Here is a 14,594-nt window from a genome sequence, read left to right on the forward strand (position 1 = left end):
AGAGAGAGAGAGAGAGAGAGAGAGAGAGAGAGAGAGAGAGAGAGAGAGAGAGAGAGAGAGAGAGAGAGAGAGAGAGAGAGAGAGAGTGTGTGTTCACTTGTCCACCACTGAGGGACACGCACGCACACACGCACACCGAGGAGGGTGCAAAAGAAAAAAATCCCCACAACAAATTGACAGTGTGGCTTTTTTATCTCCACAAGTGTCGCCGCAATGTCCACCAAGGCAGAACAGTGTAAGTATTTGCTTGGTATTATGATATATTATTATTTTGCATTGTCTTCTGCGGGTGGCTGAGAACATGGAGGGGGAGCTGTCCTTGGTGATGATGAGAGGATCTCGGTTGCCAAGGCAGCTTGCAACACGTCCTCACACTGCAGAGGAAGAAGGCTGGAGGACTCGGTGTGTGTGTGTGTGTGTGTGTGGTGTGTGTGTGTGTGTGTGTGTGTGTGTGTGTGTGTCCTTCCTAATGCCTCCTCTGCATTTATTTGCATCTTAAAACAACCTCGCCGATCATTTGCATGGCTTTTAATTGATAGCGAAAAACAAATTTAAGACCAACCATGATGATGCTGTTCTCAAGGTCGACTCGGTGGATTCTTCCCATGAGCAATATGGTGGCATTAAGACTGGTCAATAATATGCCTGTGAAGCCTTTTCATTTTTGATTTTCAAACAACCCGGGTATTCTTTCATAATGTCGCCCTGATTCAGTCATTCAGTCGAACTTAGTGTTTTTCAAAAGTTGAAGATGATGCCGATTAGTGATCAGTGATGTCATAAACTGTTGGTTCAACTTTTATTTTTTTTATATCTAGGATGTCAAAATGTTGACTTTTTTGCAGTGTGTTTGGATCATTGCAACTTAAAGCAGAGCCCATTAGGCTGTAGAGCATCACGGTGGAGCATGTGTTGGCACACCATGCTGGAGAGGTCTGCATTAGATTTCTTCCCATATCTCCCAAAACATCCATGCTATTTTAATTGGAGACTTTAAACTGTCAATAAGTGTTACTGTGAGAGTGAATGGTTGTTTATATGTGCCCTGGGATTGATGACCCGTCTCGTGTGCAGCCACAAGTCAGCTGGGGTAGCCTCGAGCTCACTTGTGTGACCCTGAGCAGGATAATGACTGAATATATGAATAATCGTGTGTGTCGGTTACAGGAACACTTAATAGAATAGAATAGAATAGAATAGATCATTATTGACATTTTACATCGTACAACTAAATTGCAAGTAAACCCATTAGTGCAAATTTATAGATGAAACATAACAAATTGAATAATACATACTAATAGCAGTAATGATTTGAGGAACTGAGGTATGTAACTCCTGGTAATGATGTGCACCATGGCAAATCATAGCAATTCATGCAGTGAGGAGTGTTTGTCTGACATCAAAGAAAATTGCTCATTTGTGATCAATATAGGAGACAATCCTAGGAATATAAAAATAATAACAGTAATAATGATAATAATAATAATAATAATAATAATACATTTACATTATAAGCGCCTTTCAAAAAAATCCAAGGACGCTTTACAATATACAGATAAGATAATTAAATGGTAATGATAAAAAACAAAAAAGGACAGATAAATAATTTAAAAATAAGAATAATACAAATAATATATATATATATATATATATATATATATATATATATATATATATATAATATATATATATATATATATATATATATATATATATATATATATATATATATATATATATATATATATATATATGTATACATACACACACACAGTCCTGTGCAGTAGTTTCATAGGTCATTTTCAGTCCGGCCGTGGGATAAACTCTATATGCAGTTGTTAAGAGCCACAGCCACTATGGGGGCCACATGATCATGGCCTGGGCTTTTGTAAAGATTTTAAAATGTTTTTTTTTTCTTCATTTAAATCCAACAGTTATAAAATATGATGTTAAGGTCAAATCAACTGTGCTGTCAAAGTTCAATAAGGAAGTTAAAATCAAATTAGGAATGTGTAACACTACCTGAGCCCTCTTGCAAAAATGCAAAATGGTCCATCCGTCCTGGTAGAGGCCGACCCGTCATGGAACAATTCTCTGTTAATTCAACACAGACGTCATGATGTCATCGAAGCTCACATTTATGCATTCACACACAGCGCCAATATTTGGAAACCAGGAGGAGGTGGTAGGTGAAAGGTAAAAATATAACACATCTGTTTGTGGCAGCATTGATAAAACTGTGTTGGAGTTTCACTTTTGCATCTCATGGCACATAATTGTGGTGCATTCATGGAAACTAAATACACATTTGAAAAAGAGGCGGCAGTAGGTTTAAATACAGGAGAGCATTAACCTCGATAGTAGATGCAATAATAATAATGTAATGATTATAATATTGGTCTGGTGGCGACTTGTCCAGGGTGCACCCCGCCTACCGTCCAGATGCAGTTGAGATGGGCTCCAGCGACCCCCTGCGACCCCGAAAGGGACAAGCGGTAGAAAATGGATGGATGGATGTACTATTATGATGTTTACTATTCATTTCATGAATTAGCTAAACTCTATGTAACACTACGAAGTTAAGTTAAACTTAATATACTTATAATCATATTCAAGTGAATAATGACTGGTTGTATGGTCATTAAAACTCACCTTCTGGCTATTTTATATACAATTTATAACTGAACTTTTTAAACATTAAAAAAACACCAACGGATTAGGGGGTAAAATAATGTTTTGTGTTTTAAAAAGCTAGTTTCAACCAGAATAATTAATTATTATATTTTTTTGCAGGGCGTTAAGGTTAGGTTTAGGGTGGGGTTGGGATCCATTCAGGCGTCTAATAATAATAATAAATTAGTAATGTTAAAGACCAAAATGAGGCCACAAACACAATCTTGTTTAGGACCGCACAAAGCTGAGCTTTGGTCATCATTAATACACAGTTGTTTTTAAAGCTATGGTAATTGTTTATTTTTATTCATCTATGGTGTGATTGTATGTGCTTTTATGGCATGGGTTCAATTCCTCTAAAGTGTTGCGTCAGGAACTAAGCCAAAAGTGGGGGGAAAAAATCCTATAAACGTATTTTTAGAACTGGTAAAAAAAACTGTAGGGGAATGAAAAGTATTCATGGAGATGTCCTCTTGCTGCATTTTTATTTTTATCACAAACATATATTCATAATTTCATAACATGCATTAAACTAATCCTGTGAATTATTAAACAGTGTTAAAAAATTATATAGAAATATTCTAAATGAAGGCAAAAAAAAGTTAAACAACAAAGGTAGTGTTGAAAACACATCCCTCCTTCAAAGATAGATACTGTAGAATGAAACCCTATTAATTTCTGTCCTATTTACTGTTCTACTATGTTCAGCACTGTATGTGAAAAAGTACATTGAAATTATAAGGTTATGAGTGACCTTAATACCTTTGCACAGCACTTATACAAAGCCAAAATGATTCCTACACTGTAGCCAAATATTGAGTTTAAACATTTTTTATTTGTTTAATGAGTGTCTTCTAGCAGGAAATGACGGTTTTTTTGTGTAGCGTGTTACAGTCGTGTGTAGGTGTTGTTGGTCTGGACCCCAGAATGCGGAGACGACAGGTGAAGTGCAGGTAAAAATGTTTTTAAAGACAAAAACTAAAATAGTGCAGCAGGGAAGTGCACAAAAATGGCTATATAGTCACAAGAAGCATATGGAACACTATGTAACATGGAGGTACAAAGCACAATAATCCAGCCAGAGCAGGCATAAAAAGCATCCTGATTGGCAACCAGAAACAGGTATTTCATGATTGACAATCAGGGACAGGTAAGGGAGGCAGTGCTCATACAAGAAAATTAGTGGCAAACAGAAAATGGAAACAAAAATAAAAGTGCTGCAATGACTATAAAGAGAAACCAATAATGTTTGTAATGAGCAATCATGAGCATCTTTAAAAATCAGTAACCATTGACCAAAATGCTTAACAGGAGTAAAATCAGTAGAAAGTAAAAAATAAAAGATGGAAAACACGCACACAAATAACCCATTTAGCTCAAATATAAAGGGATCAAAACACATATTCTAAACATATACAGTATACAAAGTAAAACACACATCAAGATCATATAATGATCAATAAACAAACATCAAAATAATAGCCTAGCGTCAAGATTAATATCTTATTGGGTAAGATATGAAGTGAAAAAAAATCTTTGCAGCATTCTAAAGGATCCTGGTGTGACATACACCTATTTTTTCAAAGAGTGAGGCATATAATACCAGGCACATTATGTAACTAAAGAATAATAGAGAAAAACATATTTTTCAAACCTGCAGCGCAAACTTGAGTAATGTTTTAAGGCAAAATTGATAAAGGTTTATTTCTCACAGTAACAGAGTAAACATAGACTGTAGTGTGCAGACACATTCTCAAAATATGCTCAAGAAAATCATTTTGTTATGGAATTAGGGGGATGCCAAACATAGTTTAATCCCTGCTGGCAGTCTTACGGTGCCATACTTTGAAAATAAGTGCTCTGGAGCAGTTTTTCCACAAGCTAATAAATAAGTCATATATTTTCAAAAATCTTTCAGGACTCAATCAATGTATGAATGGCAACAGGTGGATACACATATTATTACTGTACCTTTTACCATCTAGTGGAAGAACATACAATTGTCAGTATGCAGCGCTGACGTCGCTAGATTAACAAATATACATTATTTGTAGTAGTACATAAATAATGATTTTCTGACCAATTAAGTGAAATTGGTTAATTTTCCCACCTGGTGATCTCTTAAGTCATGACACAATAATGTGTGGCGGCACAAGGGATAAGCACATATTAATCAATCACACATACAGAATATTGTGTATATGGACAAAAACTGACAAAAATAACACATTTAGCCTCACACACACACTCACCCCATACAAATTATAATTTGAATTTTTTATTTTGTCTGGGATATGAGTAATTTGTGTGTGACAAGTGGTCCTCGGGTTGCAAACTGTGATGTAAGTTTTAATGTAAGTTGTAATTTATGCGTAAGTTATGTCTAAATTAACGCCCAACTCATAACACAATAAGGACATATACAATACAGAAATAAAAAGACTTTGTGTGCAATGCACACCAAAAGGGGTATTGCAAGGTGAGGAAAATGCAAGCTCATTTGGATCACTATCACTGGCAAAGATTATTTCACATGTTCAATCCTTGACTTCTGCCCTGTCTAATTTCACTTTCCTTTTCTGTGACATACTGCCCCCAGAAGACTTAGCCTCACCCCTAATAAACATAATGAGGGTTAAAGATACAAAGTAACAATGCCAATAAGTTCTAGGAATATGTTTGAAACCACAAAACGGCGTGACAATGTAATAGGAAAACTATCTGCAAGTTCACAGATAGACCCCTAGTGGTTCCCAAGCAAGACATTTAGTGCATAATTAACCCCAAGAGCGCCGCTGTCGCTACTGTTCCGACGAATGGAAAGGGCATACATGGAAATTTTGTAGAAAAATGTGTTTTTTTTATTTGTCATCACCTTTAAACCAGTGAAATAAAGGTAAGACATACCCTAACTGAGGCTCAAACCTACATCCCTTGTTTCTAAAGGAAGCATTGAACCACTGAGCTAGCTATTCTGAGGAAGAAATGTGGGTCAGGCAAATCGTTTATAGATAATTTACTGTTGTGCAAATTCGACAAATTCACTAATTTTATTTGATTTAAGATTGTCATTATGAGATGAAAGGTGGGTCTTAAGTTGAGCTTCGACAGTCTAGTGAGGTATTTTTAGAATATAGTGTGATGCTGCTTTTGATTAAGCTCCAAAACAGTAAAAAAATGTCTGCTGTGCATGCTATTTTTTTACTTTAATTCATTGATTTTAGTTTGTATTTATTCCTAATTTTTAACCTAATAAAAATAATATTGTTACGTTAAGGGGTGCTCGTTTTTCTAACCTGAGAACCTGCCCCCCAAATATGTCTGTGAATGTGCCTGTACAGTATAATAAATTCTCAGCATTACTGCTTAGTGTAATTGTGACCTGAAGAGGTATGGTTAAAGTTAACCCCAATATGAAGCAGACCTATTGTATGGTTCAAAAGTCTTAGAGCACCATTAGATGTGTTGTTTTAGTACTGCTGTAATGTCCATACTGTCACTAGGAGTGGGTACAAAATGTTATACTTTTTTTGGCACCAACCGAATTCCGTCGGTACAACCAGGTATCGATTCAAAATAAAACTTTTGCTGCACGTTACGTCACGTCCGGTAGCAGACTCTGTTTTCAAACACTTGGCGGGCAAATAACTCAAGCAGCACTCAGAGCGAAGTCAGTCAGACTGGGTCTAGGTCAGGGCTATTCAAATACATAATAAAGAGGGCCACATGGGCCAAACATTGAAATGTAGATATTTCATCGGAAACTGCTTCCACAGGTTATTCCTTTTAGACTGTGTTTACTTAATTGCAAAGTAAACACATCAGCATTCACAATGCACTGTCAATAAATTCATTATTCTGCCCTCGCTACTTGTTTCCAGCGTGTGCAGCTAGTTTAAAGCAAAGAGAAAAAGAAGAAGCTCCAGTTTTTGTTGAAGATTGATGTTCCTTCTTTTGAATTATTTTTTTTCTTTAGTTTAATTTTTTTACACTTCTTCCTTCATTTAGGTTTGTAACACTGAACATATAAACACAAAATAAACATTACAAAAGTATAATGTCTATTGTATATTTCACATAAATCAAATAGAAAGTTTAGTATGAAGACATTCACAAAATAAACTACAGATGTTTACGCAGTAAAATTAAAATTAAAAACTGTAGAAATTAAACAACATCTACATCAAACATTGCACACAGTGTATGTGACTTCCATCCATCCATCAATTTTCTACCGCTTGTCCCTCTCAACACATCCATCCATCCATCCATTTTCTCCCACTTGTCCCTTTAGGGGTTGCGGGGGTGGCTGGAGCCTATCCCAGCTGCATTCGGGCGGAAGGCAGGGTACACCCTGGACAAGTCGCCACCTCATCGCAGGGCCAACACACAATCAAACCTAAAGTGTGGCGTTATCGCCCTATACTGGTAAAATTTAGCGGTACATGTATTAAATGTGCTTTGATCATCGGAGTTGCTCTCAGACAAAAAACAAAATGACCACGAATACAAAAAACATCACGCAGTCAGCAATTTCAATCTAAAACAAACTAAATACCTTAATGCACAATATCTGCTTACAAATATATTAGCAAGTTTTGTGATGAAGCTTACACGTGTGGATTTCTTTCGTTGTTGCTGCTGGTCTGGAACGTTGTCCGTCGGTTTAAAGGTCCGACAGGAAACAATGACTCAAGCACTTGCTCTGGGTAGAACATTCATACTTTGTTGTCCATCCATCCATCCATCCATCCATCCATCCATCCATCCATCCATCCATCCATCCATCCATCCATCCATCCATTTTCTACCGCTTGTCGCGGGGGTGGCTGGAGCTTATCCCAGCTGCATTCGGGCGGAAGGCGGAGTACACCCTGGACAAGTCACCACCTCATCGCAGGGCCAACACAGATAGACAGACAACATTCACACTCACATTCACACACTAGGGCCAATTTAGTGTTGCCAATCAACCTATCCACAGGTGCATGTCTTTGGAGGTGGGAGGAAGCCGGAGTACCCGGAGGGAACCCACGCAGTCACGGGGAGAACATGCAAACTCTACACAGAAAGACCGGGGATCCAGTCATTGTTGAGTCCGATTTTCGTAATTTATTTATTTATTTTTTGGGGTCAATAGTGCCATCTTCTTCTATTCACCCACTGCTGCTTCATTGTGAGGCACATGTCTCGCTGTTGCCCCCTGTGGGGTGGCAGCAGTACTGCATACATTGGCTAGCCTATTTTAAATGGTTTCATTAAGCCTATTTGGGTGATGTTTGGCAGGCCAATTGAAAAGCTTTGGCGGGCCACAGCTGGCCCGCCAAAGCTGATCAAGTCGAGGCGATCTACCTCATATATACATATACATACACACACACATATATATATATATATATATATATATATATATATATATATATATATATATATATATATATATATATATATATATATATATATATATATATATATATATATATATATATATAAAAATATATATATATATATATATATATACATACATACATTTATATATTCGGTATATAATTTATATTTATTTATTTTGCTGTTTTTGTTCACATGTTAAAGGTGTTTTAATGAATATACATGCATGTTTAACATATAGATTCCTTTCTTTTATGAAGACAAGAATATAAGTTGGTGTATTACCTCATTTTGATGACTTGCATTGATTGGAATCAGACAGCAGTGCTGATAACGTCCACGTTTTCAAATGGAGGAGAAAAAAAGTTCCTCCTTTCTGTCTAATACCACATGTATGTGGTTGGTTTTTGGCATCTTATTTGTCCAGCTTCCATATTCGTTTTTATACACTTTACAAGAAATACATTGGCGGCAAACTCCGTAGCTTGCTAGCTTGTTTGCGCTGGCTTTCAGAGACTCTTATTTTGTTAGCACAGGTGCGATGGAGCGGCACTTTTATTGTGAAGACAGGAACTGTGCGGTCAGTCTTTAGGCTTTTGCACCTATTTTTGCTGTATTTATCTGCCACGTGTGGAATACCGGTCAGTGAAAATAATGCCTACATTTAATCGGTCCGTGGTACAAAAAAGTTTGGGGACCTCTGCTGTAGCCTATACACTACTGCCATCTAATATCTTGGAATTGCAACTGCATGTAAACTCTACTATGTAATACTTGCAAATGAGACTCAGAAGTCTAATACATGTACAGCAAAGCTATCATTATCAGCTCAATGTTAAAAGTTAAATTATAAAATGAGATTGTATTAATAAACAAATCTATTTTTATTAACACATGAACACACCCACAAGTGCTGAAAGTTAAGTACCGGTATCCTTTCCTAGGTACCAGGAATCAGTATTGTATCAATTCACATGAAAGGTACCCATCCCTAACTGTCACACACCAAAATATTTTGGGCCTGATCTACTAAATATTTGCATGTACTAAATTAAGTGTAAACTTTATAACACATGCAAAACTGATCCAATAAACGTGTGCACAGAGGATTGTGTCTCTTTAGTGGGCAGAATAAGCGGCACACAATACTGGGAGGAGAAGATGCAAATGTCATTATTCTGCGCATAGTTATTATTTTATTAAGAAAACACTCAATTGTTTGTCACATGACACCTCTGAGGAAGGCTGCAGAAGCAAGATAGCCGAAACTTGTCAGGTACAAAACTTTACCTTACTAGCCTATATAAATCAACCATTTATAAATACACATTAGTAGGCTAAATGAACCACTCAATTGTGAGCGATATTTTTATTTAGCGCATCATAAAAGGATGTGCAACTGACACAGTTACACACACGGCTATGCTTGTCAACCTCTATGGACTGTTAAAAATTAAAATATCAGACATACTGTCTGATTAACAATATATTTTTTTAATTTTATAGCTCCTGGATGACTGAAGAGTTTGATTAAAACCAACGCGCTTTTGTGCCTGCTGGTGTTTTTTTTTTTTTTGTTGATGTTCGTTTTTTTATATAGAAGATATATGACTAACAAATCCCCTATGTCAGTGTTTTTCAACCTTTTTTGAGCCAAGGCACATTTTTTGCGTTGAAAAAATTCAGAGGCACACCAAATCATTATAAAACAAAACTCAGTTGACAATAAAAAGTCATTGTCAATTGTCAATTGTCAATTGTCATTGTCAATTGTTGGATATGAATTTAAACCATAACCAACCATGCACCACTACAGCTCTTGTCTCAAAGTAGGTATACTGTCACGACCTGTCACATCACGCCGTGACTTATTTTGAGTTTTTTGCTATTTTCCTGAGTGTAGTGTTTTAGTTCTTGTCTTGCGCTCCTCTTTTGGTGGCTATTTCTCTTTTTTTGGTATTTTCCTGTAGCAGTTTCATATCTTCCTTTGAGCGATATTTCCCGCATCTACTTTGTTTTAGCAATGAAGACTATTTCAGTTGTTTTTATCCTTCTTTGTGGGGACATTGTTGATTGTCATGTCATGTTCGGATGTACTTTGTGGACGCCGTCTTTGCTCTACAGTAAGTCTTTGCTGTCGACCAGCCTTCTATTTTTGTTTACTTGGTAGCCAGTTCAGTTTTAGTTTCGTTCTGCATAGCTATCCCTAAGCTTCAATGACTTTTCTTAGGGGCACTCACCTTTTGTTTATTTTTGGTTTAAACATAAGACACCTTTTTACCTGCACACTGCCTCCCGCTGTTTCCGACATCTACAAAGCAATTAGCTACGGGCTGCCACCTACTGATATGGAAGAGTATTACACGGTTACTCTGCCGAGCTCTAGCCAACACCGACACTCAACAACAACACATAATTTGCAGACTATAATTACTGGTTTGCAAAAAATATTTTTAACCCAAATAGGTGAAATTAGATCTTCTCCAACGGCACACCGGACTGTATCTCATGGCTCACTATGTGACAAAGACTTCTTGCAATATGCATGTTCACATTCGCTGTTAGTGCAACAGCCTCTCCCACCTTCAGTGCGCAAAAAAGTGGTTTCCATTGTAAATTGCACCACAAAATGCAATCTGCACCACTTTTCAATTTCACCTGCTGTCTTAGTAGATCACACACAGCACTCCCACTAGAAGTACTCACTATTTTATAGTTTGAAGGCACTGTTCAGCTTGTGGTATTTTAAACTTAGTACATCAGGCCCATTGTGCCATACAATATAGCACAGATGTCAAACCAGATTTGGCCTGTCACATAATTTCATATGGCCTGCGAAAGCCTGAGAATAATGTGTCCATCTTTTATAACTTGATGTATTTGGTCTTTCAATTTTGACAGAAAAAAATACATTTAGTGAATGCAATTGTATATCTTCAATATTATCTAATAATGCAAGAATTACTATATTAACATACGTTCCAAACATTATTTGTTAAAAATAAAAATAAATCTGAATAACCTGCTTGACTCATGATTTTAAAGCAAATTATCCATCAGTTGGTACACTGTAAAAATGACAGCAGATTTTACTGTTAAAACAACTGGTAGCTCAGTCACCAGAATTTTACTATTAAAAATGCTGTTGCACCATTTTTCAATTTACAGTAATAAACCATAAAAACAACAACTGTAGATTTTACTGTAAAAACAATGCTACAGTTTTTTCCTACTACAGTACCAAATGTTCCTGGCTATAGAGCACACCGGTATTTAAGAAATATTTTTTTTTACATTTATTAGATGCAACGGGCTATAAGTCACAGATATACTGTATATTAAAGGTGCCATATGTAATAATGTGGCCAGTAATGGTACTGCAATCATGGTCAAAATTCTGTAGTTCCCTCCCACTCTCCATGACTGAGGTTGCCAGATATGCAGCAGAATCCGAATCCTACTCCAAGGAACTTCAAATGGCAACCGATTAGTCCTACGCCGTAGGTTTCTCTTGTTTATGCTTCTTGCAAGATGGTTTACTAAATAATTATGCTACATTTTACAGATGTCGATTAGCCAAATGTTTGTTAAGGTACGCAGCAATATTTTCGTCGGGAGTCGGGACAGATTGTTGGCACCCTGCTAAAATGTCTAGTTTGACCGCACGGACCACCATCGAAATAATTATATCTAATAATATATAGTATATTATATATTGCATAGGCCTACTTTCATGGCAAGCCAAGGCCAAGAGTAAAATTACCGCCACATTTCGTTCAGCATAACTCATGTTGCATCCAACCTGACGCACTGCATTCTCTTCCATGTACACACATCACCATCTTTCAGTGCAGAATGCAATTCTATGAGCCAACCCACGTTAGGCAAAACCACGTAACACATAAATCATATAGCCTACTACCATGTCAATACACAAAGTAGAAAATCATTACATGTAATGCATTATATTGTGCTAAGCAAATACCACCCCATAGGTGTGTGATGCACATACAGTACCAGAAACTGCAATTAACTGGAACACATTTCCTCAGCGTATCGTCATATTGAGAACGAAATAGGCACTGACACTACCCATATCCACATAGGTTTTATTCGTCGAAAATATATGTTGCCATGTCAGTTGTAATACACATCGACATACAGGCTAACAGGCATATATTTCCCCTGTTAGCCTATATGTCGATGTGTCATTGACCGGGCTAGCATGCTAAGCATTCGTTGCACGAACATACTAGCTTTGTTAGACAAGATCATAGACTATATTGGACAATATAGTTTACATACGAAATGTCCATTTCCATTTATTATAAGTAATAAGAAAACGTAAATGCCTGACTTACCTATCAACTAGGAAATGAACAAGTTTGACGTCAAACGAAAAAATCTTCTGCGCCTTCAATCGTCTCCATCTTTCAAAGGCATCCCCGATACAAATCCTCGTTTTGTTCCTGGCTTTGTCATGAAAAAGTTGAGAATCGTAATCACACCTTTTAGATTTACTAAGGTCTGACATGTTTTGTAACTTTACCAGTGGCAGTAGCTCAATGAAGGTGACTGGCAACCTGGATGTGACACACTCACAGACTTTTTAATTGGTCAAACGGTGGAGGGCGGGACATTGAAATGAAAACAATAACAATATTTTGGGGCCGCAAATCTAATTTTGAAATGAGCATATCCCGGCCGAACTACTGTTATCAGTTATACAGGAACATGATTTATTAATTCCTTTTGACATACTAGGACCATTTAATGATGACTTGACATGAAATTAGTACATATGGCTCCTTTAACCCTAACCCTACGAAAGATTGTGTAAATATTTTTTTCATAGCTTAATTGTTTTAAAGCGGTGCCTGTCACATAGCAAACAAAACAAAAGTCATCATGATGGACCCACTAGCTGCGGAAGCAAGCTCTTCAATCAGCTAAACAGACTCAATAACTCCAAAGTGATGTTTTGGTACATTTTTGAAACTGAAACAATACATACATTGTAAGTTAAAGATACGAACACAAACACTTGTAACGTGTAAGCATATTCGCTAGTGCTAACGACTTGATTATATTACGATAGCACGTACAATATGCATGAAAACACTCCTACAGACATCACACATGGGACGGTTTAATAAGTGTGAATTGCTTTAGTTATATTGTAAAACTTACAAACGTTGCTTAGAGTGATGAACGAATAACCCCTTGAAGCAGAAACGCTACGGCCGGTTATTTTTCTGGTTCAAGGCACAAAACAGGAAGTACATTTTCAACCCGCACCACCTGCGGTGAGCGAACTTGTCCAAAAGATGGTGCCATAGCACACACAATAACAACAACTATTTGTTGAATATAAAACATTATGGCCATTAGCGAATAAGAATCCATAAATCAACTGCAACATATTATAAGCTGCAGGGTTCACAGCCTGGTAAAAAAAAGTAGCGATTTATAGTCAGAAATTATGGTAATACACAATTTTACTGTAAAACAGTGGTACCATGTTTCCATTTAGAGTAATATACTATAGGAAATATTCTGGCAAAATGTGTTGCCGTTTTTTTTTTACCATAAAACTTACAGATTTCTTTTACAGCGTAACTAGTAGAAAAAAAGCAAGTGCATCTATATCATGGGTGAACCCCTATACATTTAAATGAATATACTATAGTTACAAACAACCTTCTGAGGACAGCCATAACTGCGATATGGCCCTCAAATAAAAGAAGTTTGACATACCAGCGATAGCGGAATGGAACCCTGCTTGTGGTCATAGCACGTTTTTCTTTTTATGTTGTGTACAAAGCTAGTGCACACTCAATGCTTAATTTAAAGCAAATTAAAACACAGAGTAGGCAAATTGGGCTTGTTTTGATTCTTGAACCAGGATCCCTTTGTTTACTGCTGTAAGCAGTAGGTTAGCGCCTCCCCTCTGGCTTCCTGTAACCCCATAGAGAGAACAAAAAAAAGGTCACATGATGAAAACGCAGCCTCTTTTTAATATTGTAATGGGGGCATCAGTAGAATCATTTCACTTCAACTACATTTGATCAACGCAGTGTGATAGTACTTGAAATTGCTGACTGGCTTGTCACTCTGCTCTTTATTTTGTCTGTAGTTGCTTCTAAGATACGATACTTGCAAGAGTATCACAACCGTGTGCAACACAATATTTACCCCGTGCCCTCTGGAACTGACATTGCAAACACACTGAAATACTTTTCCCAAACCCTGCTCAGGTAAGTACACCTGCTCTGGAGACAGGTAACACATTACACAATGTTTGATAGTCTTTTTTGGGTCAGATATTTTAACCAAGCACTGTTTTGATAGTAGTGACACCATTTTACTGACAATATGATATGAGATAGATGGAGAAAAAGAGCAAATGCGCAGCTCCAGCATATTGATTTAGTGGTCAGCTGCTGGATGGACGCTTCCCTGGTGTAGCCTGATGTGCTCCTCCCTGAGGGGCTTACGGAGGGCTGCTCTATGGTTGCGAGGGTCAGCCTGCT

General features: G+C 37.0%; 1 protein-coding gene across 1 annotated transcript in view; it reads left to right on the forward strand.

Annotated features, from left to right (window-relative positions):
- Positions 1-105: 105 nt before the first annotated feature.
- LOC133646639 (protein unc-79 homolog) overlaps positions 106-14,594 on the forward strand; it is a 116,881-nt gene continuing 102,392 nt past the window's right edge. The window contains exons 1-2 of the mRNA XM_062042220.1: positions 106-235; positions 14,198-14,318. Coding sequence (XP_061898204.1) covers positions 214-235; positions 14,198-14,318 — 143 coding nt within the window. The 5' untranslated portion in view covers positions 106-213. The remainder of the gene's footprint in view (positions 236-14,197; positions 14,319-14,594) is intronic.

This window comes from Entelurus aequoreus, linkage group LG03, assembly GCF_033978785.1.
Source record: "Entelurus aequoreus isolate RoL-2023_Sb linkage group LG03, RoL_Eaeq_v1.1, whole genome shotgun sequence".
Taxonomy (NCBI): Eukaryota; Metazoa; Chordata; class Actinopteri; order Syngnathiformes; family Syngnathidae; genus Entelurus; species Entelurus aequoreus.